Source organism: Symphodus melops (genome assembly GCF_947650265.1).
Source record: "Symphodus melops genome assembly, chromosome: 9".
Lineage (NCBI taxonomy): Eukaryota > Metazoa > Chordata > Actinopteri > Labriformes > Labridae > Symphodus > Symphodus melops.
Window position 1 is genome coordinate 20,558,701 of NC_136699.1, and position 20,835 is coordinate 20,579,535.

Here is a 20,835-nt window from a genome sequence, read left to right on the forward strand (position 1 = left end):
ACTTATGCCAGCCAACATACAGATGGTATAGCTAACATGAAGGATCTCTTTCTTTGGTCAAATAAACAGTCGTCCACTACAGCAGATGAATTGAGTAAAAGATATAACTTCATACTGTGGTACAAACTGTGTCTGCTTGCTTCAGTAGTTCTCATGTAAAGGACTGATTTCGATGGGTAGGATGATAATGATGTTAAAGAAGGAAAACAACAGAAAGAAGGATCATATTACATTTAGAAAACACAGAATGACTCACATTCTTGTTTGAAGGTAAAATATTCCGTCAGATGTCTACATTCATGGTTTCCCCGTAGAAGAAAGAGTGTCTTTGGGTAGAGGATTTTCAGTGACCACAGGTACAACACACACTTTAGGATCACAGGGGGAGAGAAACAAAAACATGATTAGAGGTGAGAAAATGCATATCAAAGCTGTTAAACCTGCAAACAAATATTTTGTTACAGTGTTTTAGAGCAATCATTGCAGCTAATATACATTTACTCTAGATATACAGTACTGCTCTGGAAATGTGTATTTTCCTAAAGTGTTTGCTTACAGTAGTTTTACAGTATACTCAGGAAAGTCCAGATATGCTACCATCAAAGAAGAATTTTATGATTTTGATCCAAACACAACTTGTCATTTTGACCTTTCCATTTATTTATTCATAAACATTTGTAAATGATGTACCGATAATGATTTTCATTGTGATTGTATATGATTATTATGCTGCATTCATGTGGTGTGGGACACTTTGGAAAAACGATTCTCTGAGTAGTAAAATGCATATGAACACATGCTCAAGTCAGAACAACTCGGAATCGAAAAAAAATTAGGCTCGACTTGCCAACGAGACATCAGAATCGTCAGCATTTTGGAGGCAAAATATCTTTTGTTAATGTTGAAAGTGCACTATGTGTAATTTTGGTAGAGAAATATGAAAGTTGGAGAAATGAACAGATTCTGTGTTTTTTGTTCATAACACTCATCACAAACTGTCCTCAGAGGAAAATGCTATGCGAGAGGTTATGGTGGGGGCCCGCAACAGTAAAACTGTAACTCTCCTGGTAGCTTTTTAGCTCCAAATTCTACGGACACATGTTGTCCTTTGAAAAAAGTTTGTGTATTTAGTTCAGAAAATATAGCAGAGAATTGTTTTACTTCTCCAACTTTCAAATTCCACAACCAAATCTACATAGTGCACCTTTAACATACTTTTAATTAATTCATGTATTGCACATCAACTGTTTGCTCAAATTTAACTTGTCAATCAATCAATCAAGCAAACAATCTTTATTTGTATAGCGTCAATTCACAACAGGTGTTATCTCGAAACACTTTACAAAAAGCAGGTAAAGCACCTTACTCTTTGTCTGTTAACATTAACAAAATAGCAGGTAACAAGACCATGCTCATCGTTATGTTTACAAAAAGCAGGTAAAGGACCTTACTCATGGCTAACTTAACTTGCAACATTTCCATATCACAAATCGTCTTTGTAGCATCAACGCTGGTTTGTGTTGTTGTTACCACATTATGACTTTCCGTGCTGAAATCCCGTGAACACACCAAAGTCTGAAGAATGACTTCCCAACTTGGAAACTCGGAGTGTGGCAAGTGGCATATGAACGCAGCATTAGTTTTCAGGGGTGTCTCCAGAGGGGTGGTCAGGGGATGTGATTGGCCACCCCAAAATCTCTAAACTGTGATTGCCTTCACAAATGACTTAATAAGTTTAAAACCACCTATTAGGGGTTTGTTTGTTTTTTGCAAAGGCTGCTAGTATCTTTCTCTATTCCTCTATTTATTTAAATTTTAAGTCAAAACATGCACATTTATTTCATAAGACAGGCTATTAGGAGAGTCATGCCTTCCATCTTACTTGTGATTAACTAACTGATAATGTGCCAGGAAATAAACATTAAAAGTTAGACTACAAGTATGCATACATTTTTTTAAATACTTTGAAATGTGAACATAAATCTTCTTTTTGTGTTGTAAAAATCAAGCTAATGTTTCCATTATCTCTTGTTCTAATGCAGAAATGATTAGTGTGGGTAAATAACTGATATTTATTCGAGTTGTTTCGTGTAGACATCACACTTCAGGCCATCCCTGAAAACTGGTCCACCCCAAAAGTCTAAAGATAGACACATTCCCGATTTTGATAAGATTCATCCCAGATGAAGCCTGCTGATTGAATCAACAGGAAAAATGAAATGAGAACAGATGTGGCTGTGTCCTACATCTTTCTGCCTACAAAATCTCTGAACATGCTTTCATCTTGTCCTTTTGTTCATCATATTAATTGGGTGTTCCCTCGACTAAACAAAATGACCTAAGCTATGTCATTAAGGCTCCTGCCAATGTGCACTCTGTGTATAAAAAAGGTAGCAGAAATATTGTTAAACTACACACCCGTCATTTTAAGTGCATTTCTGCAAGACAATGTAACCATAAAATCACTATTGCACTAACATCTCTTAAACATTTCAAATGTCCAACTAACCCCTGGACAAACTATCTCTTCTCAATTCTCCACATGTTTCTGTTGGCAGCACATCAGACCCTTTTAATCAAATATTTGACTTTAATTATCCAATCATTTCAAATGTCCTTCCTTTGTATCTGTACATTTGTAGACGTACTGTACATTGTCATGTAATGTAATGTGGTAATATAGTAGTATAGTAAACACTCTGGTAGACTGATAATACATCTGACACAGCACAGTGTATCAACTGTGTATCTCCCGCGGTAAAATACAGCATGCTTCTGGAGAATGTGACATAGATTTAATTTCTACACTAACATGGACAGTGATTGTGTTGTAAGCCAATCATATGTACAATAAAAAATACTTGTTCGTGCCAGGATATACAGAGACATGTTGAAATACATTGGGTAGCAAAGTATGTCCAGTTTAAAACCTCCATCTTTACCTCAATGCTAAAGTAGCCCCTGTCCACATAGTCCCCCAGGAAGAGGTAGCGTGTATTGGCAGGAGAACCTCCCACTTCAAACAACTTCATCAGGTCGAAGAACTGGCCGTGAATATCTCCACACACTGAAAATACAAATACACATTTACAGACCTGAGTTTCCAGTTGTCACAGGTTAGGCATCTACAATTCAGTAAAGTAGTCTCTTGCTTACGTGGCTCCATGTAGACAGTTTGGCATTTGCAAAAATATCGATGTTCTGTTTGTCTATTTTCAAACGTGCCCCATCTTTCCAATAAATCATAATGTTTAAAAAAAAGTAATACAAATAAATATAATTAATTTCAATTCTTTAATTAAATACTACAACGGGATGCATTAAGGATCTTGAAAAGGCCCCCTCACAAATGCTAATAATATCATTGCTGAACAGCATTGACAGTTTACAGCTGATACATACATACTGAATACTTGCATACCATTCAAGCATATGGTTATGATCTCATGTGTTGTCTTAGATTACAGAAACATCTTCAGAAAAACAAGAGTGTTTTTTCTATTTGGTCTGAATTTTAATGAAATAAGTCATAGTTCCCTTTCATATAACTATTAATGAATGAGAAGAAGCACCATTTTCATTAGTGCAATATTTATTCCCCCAGCAATTTAGACAATAACAAAGATAGCCCCAAATAACCAAGATTGATAAAGTCAGTTTCCCCCATTTGACGCAGTGACAGTTTGACAGCGACGTCTCATGTTCCTAACTAACTTCATGATGTTGTTCTGAGGCAATGTGTTCCTCCACAAGCGTTACATGCAGTTCTGCCAGGTCACAGGGGGTTGGGTACGAGCATCCAGTCGCTGCTTACGCTGGTCCCAGACGTGCTCTATGGGGTTCAGGTCAGGGGACATTCCTTGTCATACCATATGAAGCACTCCAACTTCCTGAAGTCGAGCTTTCACAATTCTGACATGATGTGGTGGAGCATTATCCTCCATGAACAGAAAGTTGGGGGCGTGCTGGTGGAATTGGGCGATGATGGGTTCTATGATGTCTCTGAGGTAAGAACGTGCAGTGACTGAGCCATCTACGATCTGGTGATGCCTGCCCAGACTGTTGCACCTCCTCCACCAAAGCGAACCCTAGGAACCATGTTGACCTCGACGTATCACTAACCTTGCCTTCTCCAGCAATGCTGACGACCATCATTACTGTGCAAGGTGACCCGAGAGTCGTCAGTGAAAAGGACTGTAGACCACTGCAGCATTGTCCAGATCACATGATCTTGTGTCCACTATGTCTTGGTGTCGGTGTAGTAACCTGCAGCGGTCGTCTGGCATTAAGCCAAAGTGGTAGAGTTGATTGTGAATGGTTTGTCTGGAAACCCTAGCACCCCTCGCTTTTCGTAAACAGGCCTGCAGCTGTGTGGCAGTAGCATAACGGTGTCTGAGTGTATAGGTCCTTAGGTACTGGTCATCATTGTGGTCCATCACTTGTGGCGCTCCACTCCTGGGTCGGTCACAAACACTGCCAGTAGTTCTGTGCCTTGCTGCAAGTCTGCTGATGAAACTTGAGACACACCAAGTTCACAAGCAACATTTGTCTCCCTGGGTGCAGCTTTTGAGGGAGCAGAGAGGGGAGGAGAGGGTGCAGGCGGAGCACGAAGGGAATGCTATCATGCTAGTTTTCAGAAATGACCAACCCGGCCTTTAATGTGTTATTCTGTGTCTACTCCTAAGCATTCACTTTTATTGGAACTAGAAAACAGGAATGCAAAATGGCTTAAATGGCATTGAGCTGTTCATTTTTTTCCCAGGAGCCTTTATGTGATATCCTAAAAGCCTGTCAGTTGAGAGATCAGTCTGTTTACTTGACAATCTCAGAGCATTTCATGAAATACTTCATCAAACTCTTCAGAGTATGTCCTCAACATTAGATGCAGATAATGCCTTCCATATAAGCTCTTGCACACTTTTTTGATAGTTTTTATCACTTAAATGTGTTGGCCAATCAACGCCAGTTCTCAGGTGGGTGTTTCAGTGTCAGAATCTGTAAAAGTGAAGAAGTTTAAAACGGGCATCAACATGTTACTCATTGGAAATGAGCGGGTTTGAGAACCTCTGCTCTAAGCTTCTTGTGATCTGCTGTCTCTCCATCTGCCTGTCTATCTGTACTTGTCCCGGGGGAACATGTACCTGTGAAAGCCGAGCTGTGTTCCCACAATGCGTGGGCAAAACAACCCACACAGAATTACCTCACGACTCCCATTTGCATAAATGGACACACACACAAGCAGGAATACACAGGTACATTATAGTGTGTCAGAAGGTTGACAGCGCCTGCGTCCACCTTGCTGCTTGTCTGTTTTTTTTTTTTTTATCAGTCAACTTTAACTTTATATGTAAAGGGACCATGTACAATGTTAAACATAAATGTTTCCATTTGATGTATTGCACCAGAGTTAGCTCAGAGCAAGTTTACATCTGCAGTCCCTCGGTTACAATTAAAACATCACATTGTAATACAAAATATAAAACACGTCTGTAACAAACATGGCAGATTATCTACACACACCTCTAAACACCCACTGAGCACATGCACACGCACAAACAGACACACTTAAATGTATAAATGAAGATCAGTGGTTACAGAATTCAGCATCTTTTAGCAGATCTTTCAGTTTGTGTGTATAGCTGCAGAATGAATGACAGTTCTTCATATCGTTTGGCAGGGCGTTCCACTGAGTCAATGCTTTCACACAGAAAACTCATTGCCCAAAAGCAGAGCGACGGAAGGTCAAAAAAACAATCCCTTGTCGAAGATATATTATAGATATATTCGTAGATCTTATCGACTCCACTGAGCGAAACTTAATAAATTGATGTAATGGCGGGGGCACCTAATCATTTACAATTTTATATACAACACACAAATTTGAAAATAATACACATTTGAAATCTGTCTTCTGTATCCCAATCTGAACAGTTGTATTCGGTTTGGTTTTTCATCGATCTCCACTCACCTCTTCCTCACTCTGCCATTCTCTGCGGTTCATGTAATTTTGCTGGCAAGGGAATACATGCCAATGTTACCAAAGGTACAGCGCTTACTATTCTAAGGCATGTGGCTTTAAATCGGTTTTCTCAGTGAAGTGTGACAGTTCATATTAAAGGGTGGCTGATACATGCTGCAGATTAATATTTCAATGAATGGAAAATGCTTAATTAATAAATAATAGCAGATAACTTTGCTTTTTGAGCCACAACTCTCATTCATTATGTTTTCTGTTCACCAGTATGTTCTTCCCTACTTTGTTGTTAATACTCTGAATATGCCAAACTACACGTCACACAGTCAACTTAGAGTTGGACATAGTGTTTCATGCCTGTCATTTCCACGTTGGGTTTTTGATGTAATTTCCTGCCTCTTAAGGTGGCCCCACCCCGACAGACAGGGCCTCTCACTGTGAGGGACATTCTAACCGCACTATTAATACTCTTAATTCAAGACTAATACCCAAGTTATCTTTCATCCCTATGCCATACCTGTGACTGGTGCCTCAATATCCAACATTGTGCGCTCTTGACGCAGGATGGCAGCACCCTCGTCGATGATGCGCAGTGCCACGGCCTCCTCAAGACGGCCCTCCTTTGTGAGGTGAGCTTTGAGCAGGTCCACCCGCGGCCGGCCCTCAGTGTCAAAGACCTCTTTCATGGTTAGCCGGTGGGCCAGGGGGAAGGGGACCGCTAGAGAAGGAGTTTGGGAGTAATGAAAAAGGACAGGGAAGAGAAGAAAGGAAGAATAAGTTTAAAAAATAGGAAAAGAGGAGGATCAAAGATCGACAAAAACAGGAGGAGACAAACAAGGTCCTTTTTAATATTTATATTTATGCGATTATGGATTGAGATGTGTGTGTGTGTGTTTGCATAACTGCATGTGTTTTAGTGTGTGCACGTGGCTTCAGCATGCGTTTAAGTCTTATGGAGGCCTAGGTGGGTTGAAACAAGGGCTGCAAGAGTTATCAGAGATGCCTTCCTCTGTTCTGTAGTAATGTCTCTCTGCATCTCTGCCTCTGTTCTGCAGTAATGTCTTTCTTACATAATGAAGGCCCTCAGGGTGCTGATGGAGCGGGGGGTTGACTGACGACGGGGGTGATACAGCAAGAGTGCACTGCTGCACGTGCAAGGGAAACATAAACACATATGAAGACACACTCAACAAAACAGACACACACAGATGAGATGAGCAGATCTTAACAAGCACAAACTCAATGGCAAGAAACAAAAGGCAGAGGCGCAGGGACGCATGCGTACATCATGTATGGCACAATGGTGTTAACATGCATGATTGGACGTGTATGTGTGTGTGTGTGTGTGAGAGGTTACAGTGGAATGCACACATATCCAAGCTCATAAAAGGTATTGTTATGCAGGATCCACAGAGCCAGTTGGATCCCCACCAGTGCTAACACAGATAATGGCCTAGATCACAAACTAAAAACTAGGCCTCTCTCTCTTTCTCACACACACTTCCATTCTGTCACTTTGTCGCTGTTTTGCACTTTCCTCTTTTGCCCCTTCCTTCCCTCTCGTTTTTGTCCTTTTAACATTACACAACAAGCCTTCAGTTAGCTTGAGCTTCATCTTTACATTTCAATGCCATGCCTTTTCTTTTTTACAGTAAGGGTAGCTCAACAACCACATGAAACCAATCCCCACTAAAACCATTTAACCAGTATTACTCAATAACTTGAAGAGTCCTTTTGGTTTGTGATGATTTTGGCACCCCCTGTGCTACCAAAGACGGTACCTATGGTTTTCTGTTGTTGATCTTTTCCTCAACAAAGATTTGACTCTGGACTTGGTAACAATATTGCCAAGTTCTACACCTGCAGCAGCCAGCATCCAGAATTCCTTCGATTCTATGCCTCAACATTCTTACTGCTGTAGGGATCAAACAAGTGACACTTCTTACTCCTTCTCATCTTTTTCCTAGCAGCTGGACTTAAAACAGCACCACTTTAACCATTCAAATGTGCACTTTTTATCAATGTTTAATTCCTCTTTTTTATGACTAGAAAGATCAATTTTAGTTTATCTTTGTATTCATACTTTTTTCTACCTTGATTTACACTGTAGTAATTATTAGTTATATGTTAAATGTGGTGCCTTTACCAATTTGCACATTTTTCATTCCTTATACTTTATGTACTGTTTTAATATAACGTCTAAGTTAAAAAGGTAAGTAGGCTAAAAAGCTTATCAAGTGGGCATGATAGTTGAACAGATAGTTCGGTCACTGTGTGCTTGGTTGGTCTCCATAACAGTGCACGAAGATCTGTGAGCTTGATGATAATAATAATACTACTACTACTACTACTAATAATAATAATAATACATTTTATTTCACAACACCTTACCAAGCACTCAATAAAAACAACAGACATGTAGCATAGTAAAAAGGAAGTGAAATTACATGAAACAGATGAGTTTTGAGTCTTGATTTGAACTGTGGTCAAGAATCGATGTTACGGATGTCTGATGGGAGAGAATTCCAGAGTTGGGGAGCAGAGCGGCTGAAAGCTCTGCTCCCCATGGTGCTGAGATCTTGTTGTTCCATTTTATTAATAAAGGTTCTTTGTTAATTTTACATTTACTGTACTTTGTAAAACACAACAACTAAAAAACAACATCTGACACATAAGTGGGAGAAATGTAATTTTGCTTGGACAGGCACTTTGAGGTGCCAATTTAAGGTCTTTTTGTATCACGATCTTTGCCAGTCTAGCAGTAGTTGAAGTTTTGCTGCTGTTGATGAAGAGTGTGGTGGTTATTGATTGATGGTTGAAGTTATGGAAGGTAAATGGCTCATGTTGTGGGTAATCATGGCATTTTATATTGTTTTATAGCACCACATAACAAGTTCCAAAAACTCAAAAGATGACTTGAACTGCAAATGCTTGATAATAGCTTTTATGACAGAACCGGGGCTTAGAAAAAAAATTCTAATATGCATTATCATTTGAGGGTATATGAAACTGCAGCCAGTCAGTAGTAGAGCTCTAAACCGCTCATCTGTATCTATTTTTTTTCTAGTGCTGAAAAGCAAATTATAGTTTAACACATTAAACTAAGAAGGAGACTCTTAATCTTGCTTTTCCATAAATCTTTATCCATTTTGTTATTTCTGTCATGTTTTGTAAAAAACCTCAATGATATTTGGTTTTAGGGCTTTACAGACATAAGATTCAAACTCAAACATCAACCAGACATGCCAGATGGCCCATAAACATTAAACATCTAAGGATCACTTGTACAGCTGGGAGCTGTGATATATTCAATGTCAACACATTTTGTCTGCATTCATATTTTCTGTCTGGCACACAGATTCTGATGCATAATGCAGAAAGCCTTACATTAGCTTTTCAACATAAAAATCAAGTACAGATGAGACGAGGATTCTTACACATTTACATAAAGCAATTATTGGTTACAGCAGGAATTTCTCTCCTACTAATGGTTGTGTACTCAAGAGCGCTTGCATGAAGCGCTTGTGCAAAGTGCTGCAACTCTGTCCTGAGGTTTATTTACGGATCAGACACAAAGAGGATGTGGGTACATCAATCTGTATGCGACAAAACTACAGGAAATATATATTTGGAAAAGAGAACCGCTAGGTCAACGGTGCCTTTCTGAGAAGATTTTCAACAAGATAATGATGTTTAAAAATCACAAACATGCTTTGCTGATTTAGCCTATATATCCTCATGTTTCCTTTACAAAACTGGTTGCTAAAGTGAATTGTATTAATTCTATTCATGAGTTTGTAATGTACAAGTATAGCATTAGCAAGGAGGGAAAGAACATTTTAATCTAAGGTTGAGCTGCTAAAAGTCAGAAGTGTATCCAAACTGTTTCAATATTATCAAATTTCAATCACAATCAGATTTTGTTCAGTGTGTACAGAAGAAGTTACACTCACTGCAGTACAACATGTACAACACAGTCTTTGACTGCTTTGGAGCAACCCGCCAATGTGCTGTAGTTTAGTGAACTTAGATACCAAAAAGCATATGACTCAATATAACTCAGAATTTTTATGACTAGCTGGCTCTTAGATTGGCCTTTCCGCTTTAAAACATCTGATTAAATTTAATCCTGTTTCTCTCTAAAGCAACTTTCACACATGCACTGTACTGAACATTTTTAAAAATCCAAGTGGCCTGCATTTAACAAAAATGGCACAATCTTTTATCAACCTTATACCTTTGTATCTATTTATATTTTCAATCGTTATACTTTTTCCTTTAAGCTCCCAAGGAAAATGTTTGCAAGCCTGGGAGAACAGATTTTTTAAAGAAGCAGGAAATAGTGTCTGAAACATTTACCATGCATGAGTGGGCAGGATTAGGAAGTTGTTCACCCTCATTTTTAATCTTTACTTTTCCTTTGTTTGTCCAAACAACCTTAAAGTGATATTCACCCAGAAACAGATGATATTTCAGAAGACTCTTCCTTCTCCTAAACTGAAGTCATCGGAGCACATCCAACACCGGTTTTCTCCTGCTGTGCGGTGCATGTGTAAGGTGCATGGCATTGATAAAATCAGTGCCCAGGTGACTTAGAATTATACAAAACTGAGGTTGTTCAAGATAAAAACGATAGGATAGGATCAAACCTTGAAATCTGGTTGCTCAACATTAAACAAGGACAAACACAGCGTAGAACATGAGATCATCCAATCCTGGTTTTATACCTAGCAACAGGCTAGGAGCTGGAGCTGAGGCGCTTGACAAACCGTTACACTTACCTCTCAATCATGTCAGCTACATGCCTTACTATCAATCATAAAATAAAAACATGTGTGGTCAAAAATGTAGCCCCCTGTGCAGTGTGTGCTGATCGAGACATGATCTAATCAGACCTATGTCGTTTTTTGTAGCAGGCTGTAAACATGTTAAATTCTACTCAAAAAATGTATTTTTAGAATGGTCTATGTATATTTCTGCAGCCAGAAATCTATCCCTGTCAGACGGGGGATGATAGGACTGCTGAGGCAAGACATGACGTAAAAAGAACGATGCATAAGTGATAGATGGAGCAACAGAGTCCGCTATACAACGCTATAATGAGAATATTTGCCTTTATACACTGAATCACACTATCAACAAAAGAGCAGGAAAAGCAAACTGGCGAACATAATGCAGCTGCTTAATTACATCCATGAAGATGGTTTTAATTACATGCATTTACATTGTAGCGGTCGCATGTATTACGATCTATGCACTGATTGCAGGGAATAAATATCAACACTTCCTCCACTCGCAGGAGGGGAATCAGCTCACTTCTACTTCTGAGGAAAATTACTAGCGGGCAGGTAAAGTTTTTTTTTTTTAATTTTCATGTTAAAGAATCAGTTGGGAGAGTCATCGTCTCTCAATCGGAAGGTCAAGGGTCAAGGTCAACTCCTGTGAGCGACATGTCTGATGTGTCCTTGGGCAAGACACTTAACCCTGAATTGCTCCCCCTGCTGCGTCAGGGCTGTATGAATGTGTGTGAATGGAATTAGTTTCTTGATGGGCCATATAACCAGCCATCAGTGTGGATGGGTAGGTGTGACCTGCGGTGTAAAAGCACTTTGAATAGTCAGAAGACTAGGAAAGCGCTATACAAGCTCAAGTCCATTTACTATTTACAAGTGTTCAATGTTTAATGACCCCATGGGGGTTGCCAAAATGGACACAAACTAAAAGTCCATACAGTAGTGGTCTGCAATAAATGTTCTTTCTTTTTCCTTTTGTTGATATTCACAGTGACTTTACACAGCACAGGTGAGTTCCACTTATAGAACACACAGAAATAAGAAGCATAAACAGTGCAAGCTTGTCATGTGACAACCTCAGACCATAAATGCTACCTTTCTGTTGAGTGACAAAATGTGATAAGATAAGATTCCTTTTTCACTGTCTTTTTTTACAAATCAGCAAATAAAATGGACGTTGTGCATGTAAGGTGACTTGATCAATCAATGAATCTTTATTTGTATAGCGTCAATTCATAACAAGTGTTACTCAAGACACTTCATAAAAGAACAGGTACAAGACCGTGCTCGTCATTATGTTTACAAAAAGCAGGTAAAGGACCTTTTATTGCTATATTACAAGAGCCCAGCTTAATCCGTCATAGCGTGGGAAGAAAAAACTTCCCTTTAACAGACAGAAATCTTCAGCAGACCCAGGCTCATGACGGAACAGTCGTCTGCTAAACTATGCTGGGCTTGAAAATGGGATGGGGTAGATGGGATAAGGTGCAGAAAGAAGGGTAGGATAGGATAGGTAGGTGGGTGGGGGGGGTGGGGGTTGTTTGGGCAGGCCATCCTCACCAGTCCCGAGGAACCAAAGAGAGCTCAGGAGCTCCCAGAAAAAGATGTGGTTAGTAACTGAAATTTAAAGATAGTTCTAGTCAGTGCAGTGTAGCTGCAGCGTTTTGGACGAGCTGAAGATATTTACCAGAGATAAAAGAGAATTACAGAAATCCAACCTGGAGGTAACAAATGCATGAACTAAGTTTTTCTGCATCGTTTTGTGACGGGATCTGCCTGATGTTAGAGATATTACAAAGGTGACAGATAGACAGAGGGATGTCAGGTGAGTAAAGAGGGGGAAGTATCTTTAGCTTCTTCCTAGTGTTCTTTGTACTGGTTCTGTCCTCTGGACCCTCCTCCATAGCTCCCTTGTGTGGGATTTATTAAGCACCAAAACTGCCAGCTCAGCAGCGCTGTGAGGGGGAGTCTGTGAGAAAATGTATGACACAGCTTTCAACCAAATCTCCTAAATTTGTTTGGGCTGGCCTAATAGCCTAACAGAGCAGAATCTGATCAGAATCATCTCATTATTGTGTGCACCCTCCCTAATGGCTAAAGTTAATTATGTTGATATTTCATCAGTTTTAATACCATATGGGCCACTGTTCACAATCTAGGAAAGGATGGGGGAGTGACAGACAACAGAGAGATTGCAGAGATGACTGTAGAAGTCACCAATGATCTGTCTGCTCCAAAACATGATTAAATGGAAACAAAGCATTACAAAGGTTTCTCAATGAATGAGTTGTTAGATAATGGAAAGAAAACTAAATTCTCTTTGATGCTGATGAATAAATGTGTAGGATTAAATTGCAATAAGTTGCAAAAAAAAGTGACAAAAAAACTAACCTCAAAAGCACAGAGAATAAAGCCCTTGACGTGCAACATGCAGTCATGTATACATTCATCAGACTATATCTGTAAGGTGCAAATCAACTGAGACTGACAAGAAAGAATTACATGTATTTGTGTTTTCATGTGATTGTTGTGCCCTTTACAGAACCTCATACACACACACGCACGCACACACACACACACACACACACACACCTCTGGATATCAGGGGTCTCTACTACGAAGCAAGATGAATGCTTATTGGGGAAACTTCCGGCTGAACTTTTGGTGTTCAGTATTACAAAGGTTGTTCACTTCTTTCCAGAGAAGGCTGCCACAGTAACCTATGCTGAACCTCCTCTGGAGCGGTTTATGTTCAGGGTAAGAGATCGGTTTAAAGAAAGAAATGACCAATCAGATCTCGATCGAGGAGCTCTGTGAGCTGATTGCGAGAGAGGAGACTATCGAGAGTTCGACTTTGTCTTTCTTTTATGATTTTACAACTGAAAAAGTTCATATAAATTCAGTTTTTATTTGTGCTCTATTTAAATCATCACACAGAGAAAGACAGACAAACAGAGCCTTGTAGTTATTATAGGCTACCTGTGAGTTGAAGGATAATATACAGTATACACTATATAAAATCACTTTTAAAATAGCTTTCATATTCATTTTAATTAGGTCCATATCGCTCTGTACTACTGCATCACCTACAATAGTAGGGGATACAGCTAGAATATTATTCTACTTCAATTTTTAGACACGCTGCTAAACTATACGTATCAGTGAAACAAATCAACACAGTTGATACAGTCTGATCAATAATAGACTTACAAAGACAGTGACATTGCTACAATATGACGCCTGGGATCAGCAGACTCATGTCTGTGATTTGTTCATATGCACCATCTCATTCATGTGAACTAGCATCGAAGACACTATGGGCTGATTAACTGAGTTGATAACCAGCTTTGTTTGGCCAATTAGCGAGGTTTAAATTGCCATGATTAGTGAAGCCAGGAAACAGTGAGATAGCTTGCAAGGTATACTGTATATACACAGGCCTCAGTTCATCCTCCTGCCTGTTTCATCATGACTAAAGTGAAGGAGAAAAAATGGAGCAGTGATTTAGAAAAGAGGGAGGAACAGCAAAGGTTGAGGTACATTAGAGAGAAGTGATGTGGTGGTTCACACGTGTATGTGTGTGTCTGTGTGTTTACCATCTATGACCCAGATCAGCTAACACAGTTCCATGAGTCTTTGAAGGCGGTAGTGGTGGTGAGGTGGGGGGGGAGCTTAAGATGTGTTTGAAGTCATTCAATTAATTCACACTTCACACATGATGGAGCATCTTTACACACACACACACACACACACATGCACAGACAGAATCAACAGAAACAACGGCCCATCCCCTAACAGCATGTCCTCATTAGACAATTCCTCTCTCTCTCCCTCTCTCTATTTCTCTCTCTCTCTCTCTCTGGAGTACCTTCTCTATAAATAGCCCTCGCCCTGCCACCCTCCCCACAAGGCCCACAGACTGGCCAAGGTGGGAACCCTTGCTCACAAGGATGACACAAAAATCCATTCAACCCCCCCAAAAACATGCATACACACAGCAAACATAGTTTAAACATCGCTCTGAGGAGGACTATGAGGGAATGGGACAGCATGTTACACTCAAACGAAACATGCCCAGTTAGCCCATGGCATTGCCAGAGGTGATCTGTGCTTTGTGTGCTCTGCCTGTGTGGGCACTCTGAGTGAGTGTGTGTGTGTGTGTGTGTGTGTGTGTGTGTGTGTGTGTGTGTGTGTGTGTGTGTGTGTGTGTGTGTGTGTGTGTGTGCGCGAGTTCGTGCATGCGTGCATGAGGGTTTCTGCATGCATGAATGGATATATGCATGAGTGCATTTTAGATATGCACTTAGCCTTAGTAAATACTCTTCACATACTCATTGATACCTTTGAAGGTCAGAACTCTCAAACGACAAATATTGCTTTTCAACCCTGTAACGGAATTACTGTCTATGGATACATTTTCTCATGTGAGACTTAGGGAGCTAGGCCTTGGTTAGAGGAGGATTTCAATCTATTCAAACAATCAGTATATTTACAACCAGTTAGAGAGTTGATCCGACCAAAACTGGGCTACTAAAATGTATGTGAACATGCTGAAGTCGTAACACTAGCTAATGTGGCTGGAAATGAACTCAGTCGGGCCGAAGCTGGCCTCTGCGTTCTATGCATGCTCCAGAGTTCTTGCTTTGACCTGCAAGTTGAACATCCTGATAAATGGTACAAATGCATAGTAGCAGAAGTTGTGTTGCCTTCCGATTTTACCATAAGCGAAAGGGACATTGTGTATCAGATTTGTACCAAAAGTAAGGCTAGAGTATGCATCAAATGTTGGTAAGCTGTATAATTGTTCATGTTTGGTTGAGTTTGCCACTCACTATTTTTTTGTTTAGCTCAACCAGAAGAAGGTCCGATAGTATAGCTGAAAGGGTGCATATCATAGCATAGTCATAAATCGATCCCCTGTTGCTTAGGACAAAGACAGTAGTTCAAATACACAGCCTTGCAGAGCTAGAAGGTGTTGCTTTACTTTGTGTAAACTATTAAATGTTAGCCTTCGAGCAATGGATAACAGCTGTCTTGAATAGATGTAAAAGTAATAAAAGCTTTGGCTTTACAATATCTGATATCTATATTCAATCAAAGTAGCACACCCTACTAAATTTATGAAAGACATTTGGCAGCAAAATTATCTGTGTGTAGCTTTCCTGCATTATGCACAGACAGTATGCCAAGTAGTGTAGCAGCTGATAGCTTAAGAGTGATAATGTAACAACTGACAACTGATTTTTTTTTAACTCCCCTGACCTGTTTAAAGAATGAGGACAAATAAAGGCAGCAACAGAAGTCTGCTTATGTGACCAAAAACTCGACTTAATGTGTACTGACCTTTACAAACTTCAAATCACTCAATTTCACTTTTCATACTTTATGAAAAGTCAAACGCCTGCAGTTAGGTCAAGTTTATTTACATTCTGAATTGCATTCCCAGGATTTAGTGCTAGTTTAAAAACGGCTCTTGTTGGTAGAGTGTACTGTTGTAGTTGGCACATAGAAATGGTAAGCAGGGCCTGTCGGATATGGGTTTAATTGGGCAATAATCCATTCCAAAATATCTGCAAATATCTATATCTATATAATCGATCTGTACAGATAGATATACATGTTATTCATTTTGAGCCCTCAAATGCAGTTATCAAACATTTGTGTAAAAGATATATAATGAAGAGACAGTCACAGTCACTCAACTGGAAAGTAACTCTGTGTTTACGTGTATCACCTCTTGACACTGGTAGTGATAGCGCTTGTCCATATAGCGCTCTCTGCTGGCGAAAGAGAACTGCTAATGTGATACAATGAAACTCATATGAAATGCTAGGAAATAAATCATGTATTACTGACGCATATCTGCAGCAAAATTAACCAATTATGATGTACTAATATCGTGGGATATTCTTGGCTGGCCAATCTAATGGGAAGTTGAAAATTCTCTCTTTATGACATCAATCATTTTTTATTGGTTAGGTAGCATACATGAGTTGATATTAGAACTTCTGGATTCTATATACAGTATCATATACATATTAAAAGCATTTAAAGTACCAATGTGTCTAATAAATTAAAAGATCTCCTATTTTCATTTGTTTGTTAATGTTATCACATACATGCCTCATTACATAGCGGCCAAATAATACAGTACTTGTCTGTTTCAGGCACTGAAATTAAAAAGACAGGAAATGGATATAATTAAGCTAGTCCTAAAATATATCAATCTGTTACCATGAAAGCTTGAGCCTTACATTTGTTTAAGCGTGTTGTGGCTTTACTGGTTGTACCACTCCAGGACAAGAATGGCAATCAATCTGTTTCACAGAAAAGAAAGCTCCAAGCTCTGCAAGTGTCCCAGTAACCCATGACTGTGAGCCAGCGAGCTTGCGCGATTCATGGGCGCTGAGACTGAGTAGTTGATATGTGGAATGCAGCCATCTTTATTGTTACTTATCATGTGCTTCTGCTGGAAGCAAGGTATACAAGCCAGAGGTTGTGCAATCGATGACACATCACGAATCACCATAATGCAGTGTTAGACTTTTCAAATGTCCTTGTCATGATCGACTTAATGACAGTTCAGTGTTTGAGCACAATTTTTTGCCTTTTCCTTTTCTAAGCGTCTTCTGTGACATGTTTTAACTCTACCCTGAAGGCCTTTACTAGCTACCCTCCTTACTGTATCTTGCCTCTCTCAATACACAGTATGAATGCCTTCACACTTACTGGTAACACTGTCATGGTGATAGTTAATATAACGTCAAAATATCTGTAATGGCAATTTTCCAATTTGTCCGTCCTTTTATTTGATTGCCATTAACAGGCAGGCAGGGATGAAGTTTTAACGCAGAGGCAAATCATGACAGTCCAGTTGTAATTCTTGTTGACTTGACGGTTTATTGTAGTGAATTGATGATGATAAAATGAGAACAAAACATACCATTTTCCATTGGTTTTTCTTAGTGCTGGTGGTAACATGAGTGCTGGTCTGACATGAGTGCTGGTCTGGTGAGAACTGTTTGTGCTCCCCCTACCTGTTCCCTCCCCTTCCTGTCACCTATGCTCCTATATAAACACCCCCGTGCCTTCAGTGTCCCTAGTGGAAAATAATATACAAGAAATATCTAAACTAAATGACATGCCAATAACAATAAACACAAAATTGCTCCTACAATATCAAACATCCAAGTTTCCTTGGTGATGACATAGTCACAGGTTTGGCGTTGACAACAATGAATACTACTGCATCTGTTACCAATGATGAATAGATTCATGTTGTCCAGTTGTGGACACAATCAAGGGTGTAGTATGAGAAATCAGAGGCAGAATTTGCAAGTTTGTCTACACATACGTGTTTTCATGATTTATCATTCACAAAAGTGTGAGAAGTCGATTGGTCAACTTAGAATATGCTGTCGAACCATTCTGAAGTATGAAACATCACCTTGTCTTTCTTTCAATCACTTCCCCCTCTTTTTAATCTCTAAACATGCCCCCTTCCTTCTCTGTAACTTCAGCCTCACCCTGGCCTTGTCACATCCATTCCTTCCTTACCTCTCTCACTCACCTCGCCCCCACACTTGCTGCCTCTGTCCATTCCTCTCACTATATGCTCCGTCCTTTGGCTCCATCTCTGTGCATTCATCTCTCTCTCACTAAAATCAATAATGTGGGGAACTACCTGGAACAGTCCATCCACCAAAAGTGATGCCTGATGCCCCTTCCTTCCCTTTCTTTCACACTCTACACTAAATCAATCTCACCTAACTGATGACTTGTTTTGCTGCATGTCTATTTCAGATGTATTTCGGTTCAATGACCCATCTTACAACACACTTAAACGAGAAAATATATGTTACACTACTAACAGAAGCTGCAGATTGTTGGGTAAAATGGGTTAAAGTGATAAGCAGGTTTGATCGGACTTTTTCCCGGATCCACATTTGTAGCAACGCTTCTGCACTATAGGCTGCATCCATGTGGTTACACACGTACTGTACAGCCCAGCCATGCAATAGGTGCATTCAGTCTTGATGTCCTACGTGCAAAAACTGCAAGAACCCCCACGCCCCCAGCCCACTCCACCCCCGTTCAATCACGAAGCACGCACGGAATACCGCGACATGCCCGTGCAACGCATCCTTACTGTCAGCTCCGTTTCTTCCGACAGAGAGACCTTGAGAGTATAGACGGCAAACCAAGGCTTCGTTGCATGTGACAGACTGCGTGTTTGGAGCGCCACTGCCATGCCATCCTTGCTGTGACCCGACAAGCACGACAATCTGTGCAAGCTCCTTGGATCATAACCCGAGCGGAGCCCTTGCTCGACTCCACTGTAGCCGCCCACGCGTAAAGCAGGAACAGACTCTCATAAACACGTTAAATTTTCCATAATCCAGTGATAGAATTACACCATTAGGGCTGTATGCATAATCATCATCGTGCTATGGGCTTTAATATTCAGTGCAGCATCCCAAAATACAACTGTGGCTATTATTTGGTAATGTGGGTAAAAGAGGGGGAAGCCAGGGAGACCTATGGAGACCTGAATGAAAGATACTCACGGGAGAAGCACGATCTGCAACTGACATTCAGGCCTTCCTCAAAACGTCGACTTAAAAAAAACGTCAATCCATAATAAACACTAAGCGTCATTGTAGTAAACTATGCTTGTATTTTTTTTAATTGCCTTTACCATTAAAACCAATCTCGCAGACATGAAGGTGCGCACTCGGCCTGGCAAATTATTCAGCCTTCAAGCTATTTCAACCATTTGTTAACCTGACTTTCTTTCTGATTCTGTGAAAGAAAATAAACTACATCGAAAATGTAGGCCACCCTCGAGGTAGGCTATAGCGGCAGCATATCAGGGCCATCATTGAGATGTACACAGGCATAACCAGGACATAGTATAACGATATGAGCACTATTAGGCAGGAAACTCACAAATTGTAGGTCTCTACAAGTAATAAGCCCACAATAGCATTTTACCCTCCCTCTCTTCTTGCATCGTTGCTTACATGCATCATCACTCCGTCACACCTTTCACATATCTACAAAACACCAACGATCGCAAGATATTTGTAACATTTATTTACCTTTATGTCTGCCTTTCGCTGTCATCGTCACACTGCTGGTTGTTTCATTGGAACAAGATGCTCATCTTTCTCTCTCTCTCTCTCTCTCTCTCTCTCTCTCTCTCTCTCTCTCTCTCTCTCTCCCCGCCTGCCTTTTCCTCCCTTTACCACTCTCCCGGTTGTGTCTCTGTAGAGTATTATTCAGTAACACGAAACCACCGCTAGGAGTGGAGCGCGTAAATGGAGATCATGCAGCACAGGGTGTCGCACATTAGCATTTGCTATAGTGAAAGAGACTTCCCCCTGCTAGAAAATGGGGTAATGCCTCGGTGAGGGGGTGAATTCTAATAGTTTTATGAGGGAAGACCCTGATTATGGCGTATAGGTCTGGATACCCTCCTCCCCCATCCTTTCACTTTCCCTCCATCCTTCCACTGAAAGGTTCAGAAACACATGCATGACTCGTGAGTCAGAGAGGCTTCTTTTATTATGAGGCGGTAGAACAGATTGATTAAAGAAAGTCCGAACGACAAAAAACGTGCATAAATATTGTAGGACAAGAATGCAACAACAACAAACATAAGGTTATATTGGCACAGAGATAGCTCTCAATGGCCATGCAGGATTTGGCATGCCTACATTTGATCACCCGATCGGCGGGACTTGCGTTGCTGTCGGACATCCTGGAGTCAGGACGGGAACAGAGCCGAGGGTGTGGGGAGGGGGCTCTCTCTTCTGTCAGAGGCCAAGACTGTAGTGTCGGGTCCTCCGGACAGGCGTCCAGAGTATTTGCGGTAGCTTGGTGTATTTTTTGCTGCAGCAGTGGCATCACTCGGTGGAATCTCTTTACTCTCTCGGACGGGGGAAGCCTGCTGCTGCGCCTGCGGTGACTTTGAGGGAGGATAAGCGGAAATCTAGCTGCTCATGGTGCATGCTTGGATCCTAAATGTGCTGTTTGATGGTGGTGGTGGTGTGTGTGTGTGTGGAG

At 40.4% G+C, this 20,835-nt stretch overlaps 1 protein-coding gene across 3 annotated transcripts in view; it reads right to left on the reverse strand.

The window, feature by feature from the left end:
- ppp3cb (protein phosphatase 3, catalytic subunit, beta isozyme) overlaps window positions 1–20,835 on the reverse strand; it is a 38,330-nt gene extending 17,495 nt beyond the window's left edge. The window contains exons 1-4 of one of the 3 annotated variants that reach the window (XM_079352392.1): window positions 20,487–20,835; window positions 6,492–6,692; window positions 2,943–3,067; window positions 257–368 (exon numbers count right to left, since the gene is read on the reverse strand). In XM_079352392.1, coding sequence (XP_079208518.1) covers window positions 257–368; window positions 2,943–3,067; window positions 6,492–6,692; window positions 20,487–20,676 — 628 coding nt within the window. In that variant the 5' untranslated portion in view covers window positions 20,677–20,835. Of the gene's footprint in view, window positions 1–256; window positions 369–2,942; window positions 3,068–6,491; window positions 6,693–19,868; window positions 20,016–20,486 lie in introns of those variants that run through there. The other 2 variants (XM_079352391.1, XM_079352393.1) reach the window with 2 other exon arrangements.